Source organism: Arachis hypogaea, chromosome 5 (genome assembly GCF_003086295.3).
Source record: "Arachis hypogaea cultivar Tifrunner chromosome 5, arahy.Tifrunner.gnm2.J5K5, whole genome shotgun sequence".
In the NCBI taxonomy this organism is placed as follows: domain Eukaryota; kingdom Viridiplantae; phylum Streptophyta; class Magnoliopsida; order Fabales; family Fabaceae; genus Arachis; species Arachis hypogaea.
Genome location: NC_092040.1, coordinates 97,677,699 through 97,697,617, shown reverse-complemented (window position 1 = coordinate 97,697,617; position 19,919 = coordinate 97,677,699). Strand labels below are relative to the sequence as shown.

The 19,919-nt window shown below is 35.4% G+C and overlaps 1 protein-coding gene and 1 non-coding gene across 2 annotated transcripts; both read left to right on the top strand.

Moving 5' to 3' along the window:
- Positions 1 to 855: 855 nt before the first annotated feature.
- Positions 856 to 4,426, top strand: LOC112802149 (indole-3-pyruvate monooxygenase YUCCA2). Its single transcript, XM_025845213.3, has 4 exons — positions 856 to 1,794; positions 2,696 to 2,944; positions 3,139 to 3,261; positions 3,659 to 4,426. The coding sequence occupies exons 1-4, from the start codon at positions 1,078 to 1,080 to the stop codon at positions 3,878 to 3,880; spliced, it is 1,311 nt and encodes a 436-aa protein (XP_025700998.1). The 5' UTR covers positions 856 to 1,077; the 3' UTR covers positions 3,881 to 4,426.
- A 14,365-nt stretch (positions 4,427 to 18,791) lies between these two features.
- On the top strand, positions 18,792 to 18,899 carry LOC112804230 (small nucleolar RNA R71). The gene has a single exon (XR_003202847.1). It is a non-coding gene; the product is annotated as a small nucleolar RNA R71 (small nucleolar RNA).
- The last annotated feature ends 1,020 nt before the right edge of the window (positions 18,900 to 19,919 follow it).

Sequence of the window (19,919 nt, the reverse complement as noted above, 5' to 3'; positions counted from 1 at the left end):
GTATAACATAAGCAGAAAGATGCACTGCAATTATAATAAATAGCACAATAATAATATTATATTATAACGATACAGTTGTATTGAAATTACTTTAATTTTCTCAATCAGTTAAACTAATAGAAAAAAAGTATGAACAATTATATTTCTAAAATTAATTATTATATAGTAAATTATAATTTAAATAGTGAAGTATATTTTTTGTTTTTAATATTTGTGATTCTTTAAATTTTTTTAATATTTAATTATATTTAATTTTATTTCTAATATTTTTTATTTATATAAAAATTATTTTTAAATAATTTTATTTTATGTAAAATGTTAGAAATAATATTAAAAATTTACAAAATTAATTTTGACACAAATAAAAAATATTAAAAATAAAATAAAATTAATCGAAACGTTAAAGACAAAATTAAATAAAATTAAACATAAAAAATTTTTAAAAAAATCAACAAATTATAGAGATAAAAAAATATACTTTACCCTAATTTAAAACAACAAGCTTAGAATTGATTGAGCTTCTACATAAATGTCATGTATGTCTACCTAATTATATATGCATTAATTAGTTGAAAGTACTAACAGATTCCATAGGATTCCTGAGTAGCTACTTGTCTTCATAGGCTGGAATGTTTGCTTGATTGCTCTCTTTTCCCTCAAAGTGTGTTTTTTGGGGGGGTGAAGGGGGGAGAGATGAAATTAAAGTTTGTTGTTGGTTAATGTCAGTTATTACCAAGATATACAAAATAGCTACATATGTCCCACATAACCAAACCCTGCTTTCTAAGCCCTCATGATTCATGAAACCACTCACCCAAATTCATATATATACCAACTCACTTGCTCAATAATAACACATCAAACACTATTTATTCCCTCAAACTTTATATTATATCCATCACTTACTACTTCTACTTCAATTCTCTCTAGCTTCCATATCCAACATATCAAACACCATCCATCCTTTATTATTTATCTTGCTAGAGAAAGCTATTTGGAGAAGATCATTAGATGAGTATAGTCATGGTTTCATAATTCTACTCTATCTATATATCTGTGTTTGACTTTGTTGAGTTGATGGAATACTTGAAGGAACTAGAAGGAAAAAGCATCCATGATTATTACGAGCACAAAATAAAGAAGGACAAGATGGTGGCTCCTCCTCCGATATGGGTTCCGGGACCAATTATAGTGGGTGCTGGTCCCTCAGGCCTAGCTGCATCCGCATGCCTTAAACAGAAAGGAATTCCAACTCTCATTCTTGAAAGAGAAGCTTGCTTAGCTTCAATGTGGCAGCTCAAGACCTACGATCGCCTTCGCCTTCATCTTCCCAAGCAGTTCTGCCAGTTACCCCTCATGCCATTCCCCAACAACTTCCCTTCTTACCCTACAAAGCAACAATTCTTGGCATACCTCAAGGCCTATGCTGAAAACTTCTCTATTAGGCCTCTTTTTCGCAGGACAGTCGTTAGCGCCAACTTCGACGCGAGTTTTGGAGGGTTTTGGAGGGTTAAGACGAAGCTTAACAAGAACAATAAAGAGGAGGACGAGGAGGAGGAGTATGGTTGCCGGTGGCTGATTGTGGCCACCGGCGAGAATGCCGAGGAAGTTGTGCCCCAAATTGAAGGGATGGGTGAGTTTGAAGGGCCAATCTTGCATACTAGCTTGTACAAGAGTGGAAGCTTGTTTTCTGGGAAGAATGTTTTGGTTGTTGGATGCGGAAATTCCGGCATGGAGGTTTGTCTTGATCTTTCCAATCATAATGCAAAGCCTTCCCTTGTTGTTAGAAACACGGTGAGTACACACTTCAAAATTCATTTCAGTTCTTCAATTAAAGTATACCTAAAATCACAAACTTGAGTTTAAAGTTTTTAATAACTTTAACGAAAAATGCTAGTCAATAATAGTAAAATTTATTTTTTTTGTCAATAGTTAATTAATAATATTTTAAAATTTAAGTTGTTGTTGAATTATTAAACTATTGATCTTAAATTTTTTTTCAACTACATCTTAGATATTATTTTCGCTTCCGCGCGTCACTGTATGATTAGTATTGTTATATTCCCTTCAAGAGAAGGTGAAGATTCTTCATAATACTAATAATATAAATATTTTTTCCATATCTAAATCTGAAGTGTGATTTGATAGTGTAATTCTGGTTCACCAATTCATATAACACACTTGTTTTTTTTGGAGACAAAACTGGAAGCTGCTGAGTGAAGACAGCATGCTGTTATATTATTTTAAACTATAGAATATATAACCGTCAAAAGAGTTTGTGTCGTTCTTCTCTCACCTCATTGGAATCTGTTTGCATGCGCAAACATTAAAGTCATCATCCCAAAATGCTTGAAAAAATAATAATGACCTTCGAGTTTGAGATCAATCTTTTTCTCTGCAAAGAACCGCTGTCAGTACTCAGTAGCTGCTTGCAGAAAATATCCGGAATCATGAAAACATTACTCTCATGACTCTTGTGCCTACAATTTCCTAAAAAGCTACTTAACCACCTTATTTAATATTTATTAGTATAGTGTAAATCAATAAAAATGATACTGTGAACCAGTACCATTTTTACGTTAAGAGTTTTTTGTAAAGTAGACACTAATCAACAATGGTAACTACTTTTACATCTATTGAAATTCGATTAAACAATATTAAAGTATATTTGTTTATGTTTGTATTGATGATGCAGGTGCACATTTTACCACAACAAATGTTAGGGAAATCAACGTTTGGTTTATCCATGTGGTTGCTGAAGTGGTTCCCTATACATATTGTGGATCAGTTTTTGCTTCTAATGTCACATCTTATGCTTGGAGACACTTCCCAATTTGGACTTAATCGTCCTAAGCTTGGACCCTTAGAGCTCAAGAATTTGAATGGTAAAACACCAGTTTTGGATGTTGGCACATTAGCTCACATCAAAAGTGGCAAAATTAAGGTCACATTCTCTCCCCATTATTGTTTTTCCAATAATAATAAAAGACTTGTTCATATATTCTGTTTCCTTGTCTTAATCAACTACAATCTATATATCCTCTAATTTTTTTTAGAAAGAAAAAAACATTTTTTTTTCTTCTGTTGCATTTTTTCCAACAATATTACACATATTTATTTGTCCAATTCTGTATATAGGTTTGCCGGGGAATTAAACGACTAGCACAGCATTCAGTGGAGTTTGTTGATGGGAAAGTTGAGAACTTTGATGCCATCATTTTTGCAACTGGTTACAAAAGCAATGTACCCTCTTGGTTAAAGGTAGTGTGCTTCCTTTAATCATGTATATTTTCGCTCCTAACTTTGACATAGTATATATAGTCAATAACATCATATTGTTAATCAAATTAAAAATAGAAACAATTAGGGTTTAATTTGTATGAATTGTTAGGGTAAAAAAGAATAAAAACAGATATTAAATTATATAATGTCATATTAAAAAAAATTAAATATTTTAATAATAATATCTTACGTGAAAATTACATTATGAACTATTAAATAAATTAATATGTTTGACTAAACCATCTAACGATTCATAATATAATTTTCACATATTATTGAAATATCTACTTAGCCGATTAGAATTTTATATTGTGAGTGTATATAAAAGAATTAAATTCTTGTATAATTGACTAATAGTTTGGTGATGATGATTTAGGGAAGTGAAATGTTCAGTGAGAAAGATGGATTGCCAAGGAAAGCATTCCCAAATGGGTGGAAAGGAGAGAATGGATTGTATGCCGTTGGTTTCACAAAGCGTGGGTTGCTTGGAGCATCTATTGATGCAAAGAGAATTGCTGAAGATATTGAACATAGCTGGAAAGCTTGTGATGCCACGCATCATCTATTGGACTTCACTTCTCCACTTGCATCATCATGATCATGATCATGATGTGAGATACAAGCTAAGATACCCCAAAAAATAAAAAGAAAAATTCAAAAAGTTTTATTTAGGGTTAGAAGGAAAAAATGAAAAAAGAAGAAGGGATATTTGGTACATTGCTTTGTATGTACTAGCTAGCAAAATAGAATGCGCAAAAATAAGACAACTAAGGAGCTTCAGAAAAAGGAAAAATGAAAAAAAGAAAAAAAATGTTTTATGCCTAATTTTTGGTTTGGTTTTGGGGGTTGAAATTAATTAATTAATTGATTAGGTGCTTGCGATCATCATCTTAGTACAGATTTGTATATCGTGTACATTATATATTAACTAGTTGAGTTAATTAGCTAGTTAGCTAGATGGATTTTTTTGGAGAAAAAACCGGAGCTGATGCTATTTTTTTTTTAAAATATTAGGTTTCTTAGTTGGGATGAGTGATATGCCTATAATGAAAAATTTATTATTCCATGCGAGGTTAGTGCATAAGAGTTATTATATATTATGTAATGTATCAATCAATTAATATATATTAGTGATTATTGATCAGGGATAATTTCATACATGCTTTGTTTTATAAATATAAATATATATAGTATATAGTATTAAGTTGGAATTGGGGGACCATGGAAAAATCTTATATTCTGATAGAAAACGTTGGAAAAAGGCATTATGAAAAAGAGAAAAATACAATACAAAAGGCATTAAAAGAAAAAGTCCATTCGACTATGAAAAGGCCCCAATTCCCATGAAGATGAAAGTGGCCCTCTGGTTATCTATACTACTTAATGCAGGTTACCTTTCTTTTTGTTTTCTGTTTTTTTTTTTAATTGATATATATATATATATATATATATATATATATATATATATATATATATATATATATATATATATATATATGTTTTACATGTAAAATGAGTCATACTTTAATCTTTATTTTCATTTGCCGCCAGGCCATTTCCATCTTCATCAATAACTCGGACCACATTTACTCTTGCTCAAAATTTGGCTGACTTGGATAGAAAGATGTATTTTGAAGAAATTATTATTGCATGCTTATAGAATATGTATTTAAGTAAATAATACTTTATTTATTTATTAATAAAATGATATGCTAGTATTCAATAAAGTAAGATCTATACTTATTTTTAGATTTAATTATTTTGTTAATTTTTATTATTTTATTAAATTTATAATTAAAATTTTATATTTTTTAATTGAATTTTTATATTATTTTTAGTTTTGAAATTAAATCTTTTCTATATAAAAATATTAAAATTAACGAAATATTTTTCTTAAAAAAATATGTGATAAAAAATTTAGTTAAAATTTTAATTATAAATACTTTTAATTTATAGACTAATATTTTATTAATTTTAAAATTTTTTATACTGATAAAAATCTAATTATAATATTAAAAATAATATAAATATTTAATTAAATAAATATAAAAATCTAATTATAAATTGGTAAAATTATAAAAATTAATCGAATAATTATACCTTATTTATACCGAGAACGACATTCATACTTATTCATCTTAGTATTCGTTAATTAAAAATATGATTATTTATATACGTCCAATTTTAAAAACTTAATGAATGACGAATTAAGATTGAAGACGTCACCATAAGTAATCGAGTGGTAAAAATTTAAATGGTACGTATCAAATTTTAAAAATTAAGTTCTAGTGCTATTATTATCCAAAAGAAATTGAAAAACGAATTCGGTGTGCAAAAATAATGCGTGCGTGTGCGAGTAAATTTTAAAAGGTTTTAATTGTTATGCTTGATTTTTATATTTTTATTAAATTTTTATTATTTTTAATTAGGTTGATATATTATTTTTAATTTTATAATTAAGTTATTTTTGTTTAAAAACGTATTTTTTTTAAAAATATGTGGTTAAAGATTTAATTATTAGATTCTTAATTAATTATGGATATTTTTTAATTTACGGAAAAATATTTTATTAATTTTGACATTTTTTATACTAGCAATGACCTAATTACAAAATTAAAAGTAATGTAGAGACCAATTAAAAAAAATATAGAGATCCAATCTAAAAAAAAAGTATAAAAATCTAAGTGCAAATTTGTTATAACTATAGAGAAATTAAACCATTTTAAAATCAAACATAAAAGATGATAACTATAATTTAAAAGTGAAATGTATCAGAACTTGAATAAAAAGTTTAGAAAAAGATGAAAGAAAGTAGAAAAAAAGAGTGGTTAGGGAAGTTTGGATTTGCAATCTGAATCTGCATTCTGTATTCAATGGATTGAACCATATAATAAGAATTTGATCCCTTTTATAGTTATCACGAAAGAGTGAGTTCTAGAAGCCTATGAAAGCTCAACATACAACTAATTCTACTAGCTTCTACAAGCTAACTTCTAACTGATTCCTAACTAACTCCTTCAAACAGAAGACTAAAGCTGAAAGCACAAAACTAACTTTCTCTAGCTAATTCAGCAGTGGTTCAACACTCCTATCATCATCTTTACTTTCTTTTCTGCTCTTTTCTGCTTAAAAAAATCAATCTGCTTTTGAGAGGATTGATCTTAACTTCAGAATCAACTAGCTCTGCTCACCACCTGTATAGCCTTCTATTGCTGTAGGGACTTGGTCTCCACCATTCTGAGTTCTACTCACCACTTTGCATCTGCTATTGCCACTACTCTATCCTCTTAGTTGTTCTGCCTCTTTTCCATACTTTAACTCAGCAACGCCTAGCTTGGTTCTAAAGTGTAGGAAACTCTCAGAGGATATAATCTTTGGTAGAATGTCTGCCACTTGGACTGCCCCTGGAATGTGATTTACCCTGACAGTTTTGTTATTTACATGATCTCTCACAAAGTGTAAATCCATCTCAAAATATTTTGACTTGGAGTGAAGAATTGGATTAGTAATAACACTGCACTTAAGTTATCATAATATATCAGTGGTGCTTCTTTTAGCAAAAATTACAACTCAACCATTAAGTTCTCTATCTAGAGTACTTCTGCTACCAAAATAGTCATGCTCCTGTATTCTGTTTCTGTATTGGATCTTGCCACTGCTATTTGCTTCCTTGAAGTCCAAGAGATCAAATTAGAACTAAGGAACACACAATATCCACTTGTGGACTTTCGATTATCAAGATCTCCAGCCCAATCTGAATCACAATAAGCAGTCACTTGTATCAAGTTGTCTTTGTTCAATTGCAAGCCATAATTTCTTGTCCCATTGAGGTACCGAAGTATCCTTTTTACCATTCTCTAATGAGTGTCTAAAGGAGCCTGAACAAATTGTGACATTTTGTTGACGCTGTAGGAGATTTCTGGTCTGGTTACTATTAGGTATTGTAGACTCCCAAATACAGATCTGTAAAGCTGAGGATCATCAAAGCTTGAACCTCCAAAGGTTGAGAACTTCACATTGGATGGCAGAGGTGTGTGGGAACTTATGTACCCATCTATATTAGCTTTCTTTAATACTTTTCCAATGTACTTTTGTTGTGACAGGATCAATCCTCCAATTCTTGTTTTTGCCACTTGAACTCCTAAAAAATAGTGGAGATCACCCATGTTTTTGAGTGAAAACTTGGCATTCAGCTTCTCAATTACTTCTTTTACATGTTGTTTAGAATCACCAATAATGATAATGTCATCTACATATACAAATACAAAGGTCTTTATCCCACTTACACTTCACAAAAATACTAAAACATCCAACTTTGTTGCTTGGAAACCAATTTCAGCCAACCTATTTGCCAACTTGTGATACCATTCCCTTGGGACTTGTTTCAAATCATAGAGGACCTTTGTTAATTTGCACACTAATGAAGAATCACCAATTTCATACCCTTTAGGTTGTTTCATGTATACATCTTCCACCAAATTCCCATGTCGAAATACATTATTGACATCTAGTTGTTTGATTACCCAAGACCTAGCCATGGCAATTGATAGGAGTAACCTGATTGAGGTAGTCTTTACTACTGGACTATATGTCTCAGTAAAGTCAAAGCCAGGCCTTTGTGCATAACCTTGTGCTACCAGCCTTGCTTTGTACTTTTGTATGGATCCATCTGAATTGTATTTGATTCTAAAGACCTATCTACTCCCTATTGCTTCTCTGTTTTGAGAGAGAGTGACCACCTCCCAAGTTTTGTTTTTTTATCAATGCTGCATACTCTAGGTCTATTGCTTCCTTCCACTGTGGTGAGTTGAGGGCTTGCTGCACACTCCTTGGTTCTACACTTGCTTGAAAAGCTCTTGGCTTGAATGCACCAGCTTTGCTGCTAGATATGAGTTGTTTGAGTTACTTGCTGCATAAGGGGCTTCTAATTCAGCGAGTGATAGTACAATTTCTATGTCATTGATTGGCACTGGAATCAGAGTTGCTGACACTGCTATTGGTCTTTGTTAAGCTGATGCTATCCTGATTGAATTTGTCACTACTGCTATTTTTTGCTGCATTAAATCTCTAATTCTAGAATAGTTTAGGACGGTTGCTGTAGATCTTTGCTGGCTAGAGGATACTGTTCTACTTGCTTCTTCAACTCTAAGGATGCTGCTTGGAGAGACACTTGATGATTGGGATTCAGGTTAACTATTATCTTTTGCATGAATTGCTATTATAGGCTCTTAAAGTTGCTGTGTGACTTCAGTAAGTCTTGGAATTGTTGGAATGGCTGAAATTGTTGGACATGAGGCTTCCGATTCAGGTATATTGTTGACTTTCTTTCTTGCTTCTTGAAAGGGAAACCTATCTTTAAGAAAACATGAGGAGTTATGATGACTCTTCCTTGCTAAGTGAGGCACTTGTATCCTTTGTGAATCATACTGTATCCAATAAAAGTGCAAGGAGAGGACCTAAAATCAAGCTTGTGTTTGTTGTAAGATTGTTGGTGAGGGAAGCACAAAAATCCAAATATCTTGAGAGTTTCATAAGGGGGATTTCCTTTCCAGTAACTTCTCTGTCGGTGACTGTCCATTCAGTACAGGTGTAGGTAGCATGTTTATCAACTTTGCTGCTGTAGTAAATGCCTCACCCCAGAACTTTGTAGGAATCGAAGCTCCTGCTAGCAGTGTTAAACCCATTTCAACTACATGCCGGTGCTTTCTTTCTGCTGAGCCATTTTGTTGGTGTACACGAGGACAAGAAAACCTATATTGAACTCCTATTTCCTACAAGACCTTTGACAAACTAATATATTCAGTTGCATTGTCGCTTTGAAGTATTTTTAGTTTTGTATTCAATTGCAATTTAACCAATTGTTGGAAGTGATTAAAATTTGACTTTAGCTGAGCTTAAACTTAATAAGATGTAACCAAGTAAATTTTGAGAACGCATTAATAAAGTTCACAAAATACCAATTTTTATTATTATCAGCTATGGGTGATAGTCCCCATATATCTGTATATACAAGTTCTAAAGGATTAGAGTACACTGTTTGTAAAGTGGGAAAAGGGAGGATCACTGATTTGACTTTCCTATATAGCAAGTTGGGCAATTTATTTGACTACTAGCTTAAACAGAAATGTTACAAGCATTTAGAACTTTTGACACAACATTTTGACTTGGATGTCCTAATCTAGCATGCCAAATTTGAAGATTGGTCTTCTTGTTCAGAGAGGTATGATAAGTTGTTGGTGTGTGCATTATAGTGAATTTGAGAAATTTATAGAGACCTTTATCAACCTTTCCTTGGAGCACAATTTTTTTGATTTTTTGTGATTTAATGCAACACTTATCAGCATGAAATTCAAAGAAAATTCCATTATCACAGTAGAATTTATGTACACTCATAAAATTTTTTGTGATTTCAGGTACAAACAATAGTTTTCTTAACAGAAACAATCTAGAGCTCAAGTCAGATTTAATGCACAAATTACCAACTGAATTAATTTGCATACATGTCCCATCTCCTATCACAACTTGTTCATCACTAACATATTCTTTTTTCTCTATCAGATTTTGTTTATCATGCGTCATGTGGTGTGTGGCTCCTGAGTCAGGATACCCGTTCGGGTCTTGAATGGTTGCTGGTGTGGCTAACACATTGTTGAAGTTGGCTTTAGGTTGGTTGACTTGATTGCTATAGTTTCTTTCATATTGCTCCTCATTATATCTATACCAGCAAGTCTTGACTGTGTGACCTATCTTATCACAAATTTGACATTGTGGCCTTTCATATTATAACCTTTCACTTACGAAATTTCTTCCATAATGCATTTTGCTTCTTCCATACTGTCTTCTTCGGTATCCATAGTGAGACTGTTCTTGCATTTCTCTATTCTTAGTATATTGACCTGACATTTTTCTTTCTCTACTCTGCAGATCTTGCATCATTCTTCCTTCTCTGCTCATTCCTCCTACTCTTCCACAAAAATGATCTCTAAAGTTACCTCTTGCCATTGAATTTTGAGAAAGAAATTAGCTCTGTTAATTTTGTGAATACTGTGAATGTTGAGCTACATTCGCTTGCACAAAAATTTTAGATCTTCTTAATCTTGCAAGCATACTCTCATGAGCTAATAGTAGTGCTTCTAATTTTACTACACTTATCCTATGCGATCTTGCTAAGACTGAGGTCACCACATTACCATACTCTTCAGTCAAGCCGTGTAGAATCGAATTAACATGGTCATTTTTCTTCATCAACTCACCTATAGAGGCTATTGCATATATAATATTTTTTATTGACAACACAAGTAACTGATGCACCTATTTGAATAGTACTTAGTTTGTTCTTCAACTGCATTACCTTGGTTTTAATTTGAGAAGAAAAATGATATTCTAACCTTCTCCAGATCTGATGCGTAAGTGTATAACCAACCACCCTTGTAATGAAAGGATTTGACATAGAAGCTAGCAGCCACGACTTCAGAAGAGCATATTGTCGCTTCCATTTCTAAAACTCTGGATTCATCGTACTATCAGAGAGAAAAACTTGAGGAATATAATCTCCAGTAAGGTGATTCAGCATGTCATTTTCTTCAACTATTAATTCTTCCTGATCTTTCTATTGTAGATAATTATTTTCATCCAATTTTATGGATATTGGAGTTGCAACAAAATTCTACACCATTGCTCTTGAGATCTGTTCTACTGTTTGCGACAGCTATGGTACCTCAGCTCTGATACCATGAAAGGTATTAGAACTTGAATAGAAAGTTTAGAAGAAGATGAAAGAAAGAAGGAGAGAAGAATGGTTAAGGAAGTTTAGATCTACAATCTGAATTTGCATTCTGTATTCAATGGATTGAACCATACAGTAAGGGTTTGCTCCCTTTTATAGTTACTATGAGAGAGTGAGTTGTAGAAGCCTATGGAAGCTCAACATACAACTAATTCTAGTAGCTTCTAGAATCTAACCTCTAACTGATTCCTAACTGACTTTTTCAAACAGAAGGCTAAAGCTGAAAGCACAAAATTAACTTTTTCTAGCTGACTCAGCAATATTTCAATAATCTTATCATCATCTCTATTTTCTTTTCTGCTTAAAAAAATCAATTTGCTTTTAAGAGGACTGATCTTAATTTTAGAATCAACTAGCTTTGCTCACCACCTGTGTAACCTTCTATTGCTGTATGCGCTTGGTCTCCACCATCCTGAGTATTAATCACCACATTGCATTTGCTACTGTCACTGCTCTGTCCTCTTAGCTGTTCTGCCTCTTTTTCATACTCTAACTCAGTAATGCCTAGCATGGTTCTAAAGTGCAGAAAATTAAACTCTCTGATGGTATAGCCTTTGTTAGAATGTCTGTCACTTGGACTACCCCTGGAATGTGACTTACCCTGACAATTTTGCTATTTACATGATTCGTTACAAAGTGTAAATCCATCTCAAAATATTCTGATTTGGAGTGAAGAATTGGATTGGCAACTAACAGCACTGCACTCAAGTTATCATAATACATCAGTAATACTTTTTTTAGTGAAAATTGTAACTCAACCATTAAGTTCTTTATCTAGAGTAGTTCTGCCACCAAATCAGCTATGCTCCTGTATTGGACCTTGCCGCTACTATTTGCTTTCTTGAAGTCTAAAGATCCAAGAAACACACAGTATTCACTTGTAGACTTTTGATCATTGACACATATAGAACTGAAAGTTTGAATGAGAACACCTAAAAAACTAACTTCTCATTAGTTAATATTAGTTAATTTTTTTGAAATTTTATTTTTAGCTTATAATAATATCCAATTAAACATTCGAAATTACACAATAAAAAAACATTTAAAACCTACTAAAAAACATTCAAAAGTTGAATAAAATGCTATCAAATTCATTTATTTAGGTTAACATCCAAAATTAAAAATCAAAATTCTCAAAATATCTAAATAAGAACATCCAAAATTTAAAATAAAAATTAAAATTCTATTAAATAGAACATTCAAAAATATTTCCTGTAAAACATTCAAAACAGCTTCATAGATCAAAAAAGAAAAAAGAAGAACAATAGAAGAAGAAGTGAAGGCAGAAATAGAGACATAATGATGAAGAACAAATTAAAAGAATGGAAGCAGAAGCATGAAGCAATAGCTAATGCAAAGAAGCAAAAGCAATGAAGTAATGGTGCACGAAATTGTGATCAATACTTTTCATAAATCAAATAATCCCCGGTAATGAATCCAAAAACTTGGTATTCAATACCATGGCATAAACACAACTTCGCACAACTAACCAGCAAGTGTACTGGGTCGTCCAAGTAATAAACCTTACGCGAGTAAGGGTCGATCCCACAGAGACTGTTGGTATGAAGCAAGCTATGGTCACCTTGTAAATCTTAGTCAGGCAAACTCAAATGGGTATGGTGATAAACGCATAAAACATAAAGATAAAGATAGAGATACTTATGTAATTCATTGGTAGGAATTTCAGATAAGCGTATGAAGATGCCTTCCCTTCCGTCTCTCTGCTTTCCTACTGTCTTCATCCAATCCTTCTTCCTCCTTTTCATGGAAAGCTTAAGCAAGGGTTTCACTGTTGTCAGTGGCTACCTCCCATCCTCTCAGTGGAAATGTTCAACGCACCCTGTCACGGCACGGCTATCCATCTGTCGGTTCTCAATCAGGCCGGACTAGAATCCAGTGATTCTTTTGCGTCTGTCACTAACGCCCCGCCCTCAGGAGTTTGAAGCACGTCACAGTCATTCAATCATTGAATCCTACTCAGAATACCACAGACAAGGTTAGACCTTCCGGATTCTCTTGAATGCCGCCATCAGTTCTAGCCTATACCACGAAGACTCTGATCTCACGGAATGGCTGGCTCGGTTGTCAGGCGAGCACTCGGTTGTCAGGCGATCAACCATGCATCGTGTATCAGGAATCCAAGAGATATTCACCAATCGAAAGTAGAACGGAGGTGGTTGTCAGTCACACGTTCATAGGTGAGAATGATGATGAGTGTCACGGATCATCACATTCATCAAGTTGAAGAACAAGTGATATCTTAGAACAAGAACAAGCGGAATTGAATAGAAGAACAATAGTAATTGCATTAATACTCGAGGTACAGCAGAGCTTCACACCTTAATCTATAGTGTGTAGAAACTCCACCGTTGAAAATACATAAGAACAAGGTCTAGGCATGGCCGTGAGGCCAGCCTCCCAATGATCTAAGAACTAGATGTCCGAAGATGATCATAAGATCGAAAAATGATCCAAAGATCCAAAGATGAAAATACAATAGTAAAAGGTCCTACTTATAGAAAACTAGTAGCCTAAGGTTTACAGAGATGAGTAAATGACATAAAAATCCACTTCCGGGCCCACTTGGTGTGTGCTTGGGCTGAGCAATGAAGCATTTTCGTGTAGAGACTCCTCTTGGAGTTAAACGCCAGCTTTAGTGCCAGTTTGGGCGTTTAACTCCCATTTTGGTGCCAGTTCCGGCGTTTAACGCTGGAATTCCTGAGGGTGACTTTGAACGCCGGTTTGGGCCATCAAATCTTGGGCAAAGTATGGACTATCATATATTGCTGGAAAGCCCAGGATGTCTACTTTCCAACGCCGTTGAGAGCGCGCCAATTGGGCTTCTGTAGCTCCAGAAAATCCACTTCGAGTGCAGGGAGGTCAGAATCCAACAGCATCTGCAGTCCTTTTTAGTCTCTGAATCAGATTTTTGCTCAGGTCCCTCAATTTCATCCAGAAAATACCTGAAATCACAGAAAAACACACAAACTCATAGTAAAGTCCAGAAAAGTGAATTTTAACTAAAAACTAATAAAAATATACTAAAAACTAACTAGATCATACAAAAAACATACTAAAAACAATGCCAAAAAGCGTACAAATTATCCGCTCATCACAACACCAAACTTAAATTGTTGCTTGTCCTCAAGCAACTGAAAATCAAATAAGATAAAAAGAAGAGAATATGCAATGAATTCCAAAAACATCTATGAAGATCAGTATCAATTAGATGAGCGGGGCTTTTAGCTTTTTGCCTCTGAACAGTTTTGGCATCTCACTCTATCCTTTGAAATTCAGAATGGTTGGCTTCTTTAGGAACTTAGAATCCAGATAGTGTTATTGATTCTCCTAGTAAAGTATGATGATTCTTGAACATAGCTACTTATTGAGTCTTGGCCGTGGCCCAAAGCACTCTGTCTTCCAGTATTACCACCGGATACATACATGCCACAGACACATAATTGGGTGAACCTTTTCAGATTGTGACTCAACTTTGCTAGAGTCCCCAATTAGAGGTGTCCAGGGTTCTTAAGCACACTCTTTTTGCCTTGGATCACAACCTTATTTCTTTTCCTTTTTTTTTCTTTCTTTTTCTTCTTCTTTTTTTTCGAAATTTTTTTTTCGAATTTTTCTTTTTTTTTTTCATTGCTTTTTCTTGCTTCAAGAATCATTTTTATGATTTTTCAGATCCTCAGTAACATGTCTCCTTTTTCATCATTCTTTCAAGAGCCAACATTCATGAACCACAAATTCAAAAGACATATGCACTGTTTAAGCATACATTCAGAAAACAAAAGTATTGCCACCACATCAAGATAATTAAACTGTTATAAAATTCAAAATTCATGCAATTCTTTTCTTTTTCAATTAAGCACATTTTTCATTCAAGAAAGGTGATGGATTCATAGGACATTCATAACTTTAAGGCATAGACACTAAGACACTAATGATCACAAGACACAAACATGGACAAACATAAGCATTAAAATTCGAAAAACAGGAAAATAAAGAACAAGGAAATTAAAGAACGGGTCCACCTTAGTGATGGCGGCTCTTTCTTCCTCTTGAAGATCCTATGGAGTGCTTGAGCTCCTCAATGTCTCTTCCTTGTCTTTGTTGCTCCTCTCTCATGATTCTTTGATCTTCTCTAATTTCATGGAGGATGATGGAGTGTTCTTGATGCTCCACCCTTAGTTGTCCCATGTTGGAACTCAATTCTCCTAGGGAGGTGTTTAGTTGCTCCCAATAGTTTTGTGGAGGAAAGTGCATCCCTTGAGGTATCTCAGGGATCTCATGATGAGTGGGGTCTCTTGTGTGCTCCATCCTCTTCTTAGTGATGGGCTTGTCCTCATCAATAGGGATGTCTCCCTCTATGTCAACTCCAACTGAATAACAGAGGTGACAAATGAGATGAGGGAAGGCTAACCTTGCCAAGGTAGAGGACTTGTCCGCCACCTTATAAAGCTCTTGAGCTATAACCTCATGAACTTCTATTCCTTCTCCAATCATGATGCTATGAATCATGATAGCCCGGTCTATGGTAACTTCGGACCGGTTGCTAGTGGGGATGAGTGTTGGATAAACTCCAACCATCCTCTAGCCACGGGTTTGAGGTCATGCCTTCTCAATTGAACCGGCTTCCCTCTTGAATCTCTCTTCCATTGGGCGCCCTCTTCACATATGACTGTGAGGACTTGGTCCAACCTTTGATCAAAGTTGACCCTTCTAGTGTAAGGGTGTTCATCTCCTTGCATCATGGGCAAATTGAATGCCAACCTTACACTTTCCGGACTAAAATCCAAGTATTTCCCCCGAACCATAGTAAGATAATTCTTTGGATCCGGGTTCACACTTTGATCATGGTTCTTGGTGATCCATGCATTGGCATAGAACTCTTGAACCATCAAGATTCCGACTTGTTGAATGGGGTTGGTAAGAACTTCCCAACCTCTTCTTCGGATCTCATGTCGGATCTCCGGATATTCACTCTTTTTGAGTGAAAAAGGTACCTCGGGGATCACCTTCTTCAAGGCCACAACTTCATAGAAGTGGTCTTGATGCACCCTTGAGATGAATCTCTCCATCTCCCATGACTCGGAGGTGGAAGCTTTTACCTTCTCTTTCCTCTTTCTAGAGGTTTCTCCGGCCTTGGATGCCATAAATGGTTATGGAAAAACAAAAAGCAATGCTTTTACCACACCAAACTTAAAAGGTTTGCTCGTCCTCGAGCAAATTAAGAAAGAAAAGAGTAGAAGAAGAAGAAATGAAGGAGATGGGAATGGCTTTTGTTTTCGGCCAAGAAGGGGAGAAGTGGTGTGTATGTTGTGTGAAAATGAAGGAGTGAAGGAGGGTTTATATAGGAGTGGGGGAAGGGTAGGGTTCGGTCATGTATGGGTGGGTTTGGGTGGGAAAGTGGTTTGAATTTGAATGGTGAGGTAGGTGGGGTTTTATGAAGGATGGATGTGAGTGGGGAAGAGAAAGATGGGATTTGATAGGTGAAGGGCTTTTGGGGAAGAGGTGTTGAGGTGATTGGTGAATGGGTGAAGAAGAGAGAGTGGTGGGGTAGGTGGGGATCCTGTGGGGTCCACAGATCCTGAGGTGTCAAGGAAAAGTCATCCCTGTACCAAATGGCAAGCAAAATTGCGTTTTTAGCCATTTCTGGCGTTAAACGCCGGGCTGGTGCCCATTTCTGGCGTTTAACGCCAGCTTCTTGCCCTTTTCTGGCGTTTAACGCCAGTCTGGTGCCCCTTTCTGGCGTTAAACGCCCAGAATGGTGCCAGACTGGGCGTTAAACGCCCATCTGCTAACCTTACTGGCGTTTAAACGCCAGTAGGTGCGTCCTCCAGGGTGTGCTGTTTTTCTTCCTGTTTTTCATTCTGTTTTTGCTCTTTTCATTGATTTTGTGACTTCTCATGATCATTAACCTAAAAAATATAAAATAACAAAAGAAAATAGTTAATTATAAAACATTGGGTTGCCTCCCAACAAGCGCTTCTTTAATGTCATTAGCTTGACAGAGGACTTTCATGGAGCCTCAGAAATGCTCAGAGCTATGTTGGAACCTCCCAACACCAAACTTAGAGTTTGAATGTGGGGGTTCAACACCAAACTTAGAAGTTGGTTGTGGCCTCCCAACACCAAACTTAGAGTTTGACTGTGGGGGCTCTGTTTGGCTCTGTTTTGAGAGAAGCTCTTCATGCTTCCTCTCCATGATGACAGAGGAATATCCTTGAGCCTTAAACACCAAGGATTCTTCATTCACTTGAATGATCAACTCTCCTCTATCAACATCAATCACAGCCCTTGCTGTGGCTAGGAAGGGTCTGCCAAGGATGATGGATTCATCCATGCACTTCCCAGTCTCTAGGACTATGAAATCAGTAGGGATGTAATGGTCTTCAACTTTAACCAGAACATCCTCTACAAGTCCATAGGCTTGTTTTCTTGAATTGTCTGCCATCTCTAGTGAGATTTTTGCAGCTTGCACCTCAGAGATCCCTAACTTCTCCATTACAGAGAGAGGCATGAGGTTTACACTTGACCCTAAGTCACACAAGGCCTTCTTGAAGGTCATGGTGCCTATGGTACAAGGTATTGAAAACTTCCCAGGATCCTGTCTCTTTTGAGGCAGTTTCTGCCTAGACAAGTCATCCAGTTCTTTGGTGAGCAAAGGGGGTTCATCCTCCCAAGTCTCATTTCCAAATAACTTGTCATTTAGCTTCATGATAGCTCCAAGGTATTTAGCAACTTGCTCTTCAGTGACATACTCATCCTCTTCAGAGGAAGAATACTCATCAGAGCTCATGAATGGCAGAAGTAAGTCCAATGGAATCTCTATGGTCTCATTTTGAGCCTCAGATTCCCATGGTTCCTCATTGGGGAACTCATTGGAGGCCAGTGGACGTCCATTGAGGTCTTCCTCAGTGGCGTTCACTGCCTCTCCTTCCTCCCAAAATTCGGCCATGTTGATGGCCTTGCACTCTCCTTTTGGATTTTCTTCTGTATTGCTTGGAAGAGTACTAGGAGGGAGTTCAGTAATTTTCTTGCTCAGCTGACCCACTTGTCCCTCCAAATTTCTAATGGAGGACCTTGTTTCCGTCATGAAACTTTGAGTGGTTTTGATTAGATCATAGACCATGGTTGCTAAGTCAGAGTTATTCTGCTTAGAACTCTCTGTCTGTTGCTGAGAAGATGATGGAAAAGGCTTGCTATTGCTAAACCTGTTTCTTCTACCATTATTGTTGTTGAAACCTTGTTGAGGTCTCTGTTGATCCTTCCATGAGAAATTTGGATGATTTCTCCATGAAGGATTATAGGTGTTTCCATAGGGTTCTCCCATGTAATTCACCTCTTCCATTGAAGGGTTCTCAGGATCATAAGCTTCTTCCTCAGATGAAGCCTCCTTAGTACTGCTTGGTGCATTTTGCATTCCAGACAGACTTTGAGAAATCATATTGACTTGTTGAGTCAATATTTTGTTCTGAGCCAATATGGCATTCAGAGTGTCAATCTCAAGAACTCCTTTCTTCTGACTAGTCCCATTGTTCACAGGATTTCTTTCAGAAGTGTACATGAATTGGTTATTTGCAACCATTTTAATTAGTTCTTGAGCTTCTGTAGGCGTCTTCTTCAGATGAAGAGATCCTCCAGCAGAGCTATCCAAAGACATTTTGGATAGTTCAGAGAGACCATCATAGAAAATACCTATGATGCTCCATTCAGAAAGCATATCAATGGGACACTTTCTGATTAATTGTTTGTATCTTTCCCAAGCTTCATAGAGGGATTCTCCTTCCTTCTGTCTGAAGGTTTGGACTTCCACTCTAAGCTTACTCAATTTTTGAGGTGGAAAGAACTTTGCCAAGAAGGCATTGACTAGCTTTTCCCAAGAGTCCAGACTTTCTTTAGGTTGAGAGTCCAACCATGTCCTAGCTCTGTCTCTTACAGCAAAAGGGAATAGCATAAGTCTGTAGACCTCAGGGTCAACCCCATTAGTCTTGACAGTGTCACAGATTTGCAAGAATTCAGCTAAGAACTGATGAGGATCTTCCAATGGAAGTCCATGGAACTTGCAATTCTGTTGCATTAGAGAAACTAATTGAGGCTTAAGCTCAAAGTCGTTTGCTCCAATGGCAGGGATAGAGATGCTTCTCCCATAAAAGTCGGGAGTAGGTGCAGTAAAGTCACCCAGCACCTTCCTTGCATTGTTGGCATTGTTGTTGTTTTCGGCTGCCATAGGTTCTTCTTCTTTGAAGAATTCGGTTAGGTCCTCTACAGAGAGTTGTGCCTTAGCTTCTCTTAGCTTTCTCTTCAAGGTCCTTTCAGGTTCAGGATCAGCCTCAACAAGAATGTTTTTGTCTTTGCTCCTGCTCATAAGAAAGAGAAGGGAACAAGAAAATGTGGAATCCTCTATGTCACAGTATAGAGATTCCTTTAGGTGTCAGAAGAAAAGAAAAGTAGAAGACAGAAGTAGAAAATTCAAACTTATCAAAGGAGATGGAGTTCAAATTTTGCATCAAGGAATAGTGTTAGTCCATAAATAGAAGGATGTGAGAAGAAGGGAAGTAATTTTCGAAAATTAAGTAAAAGATTTTGAAAACATTTTTGAAAAACACTAATTGATTTTCGAAAACCAAGAGTGGAAAAGAAATCAAGTGATTTTTGAAAAAGATTTTGATATTAGAAATAAAAAAGATTTGATTGAAAACTATTTTGAAAAAGATGTGGTTAAGAAGATATGATTAGTTTAAAAAAATGTGATTGAGAAGATATGATTTGAAAAACATTTTTTAAAAAGATTTGATTTTAAAAATTAATGACTTGGCTATCAAGAAAAGATATGATTCAAACA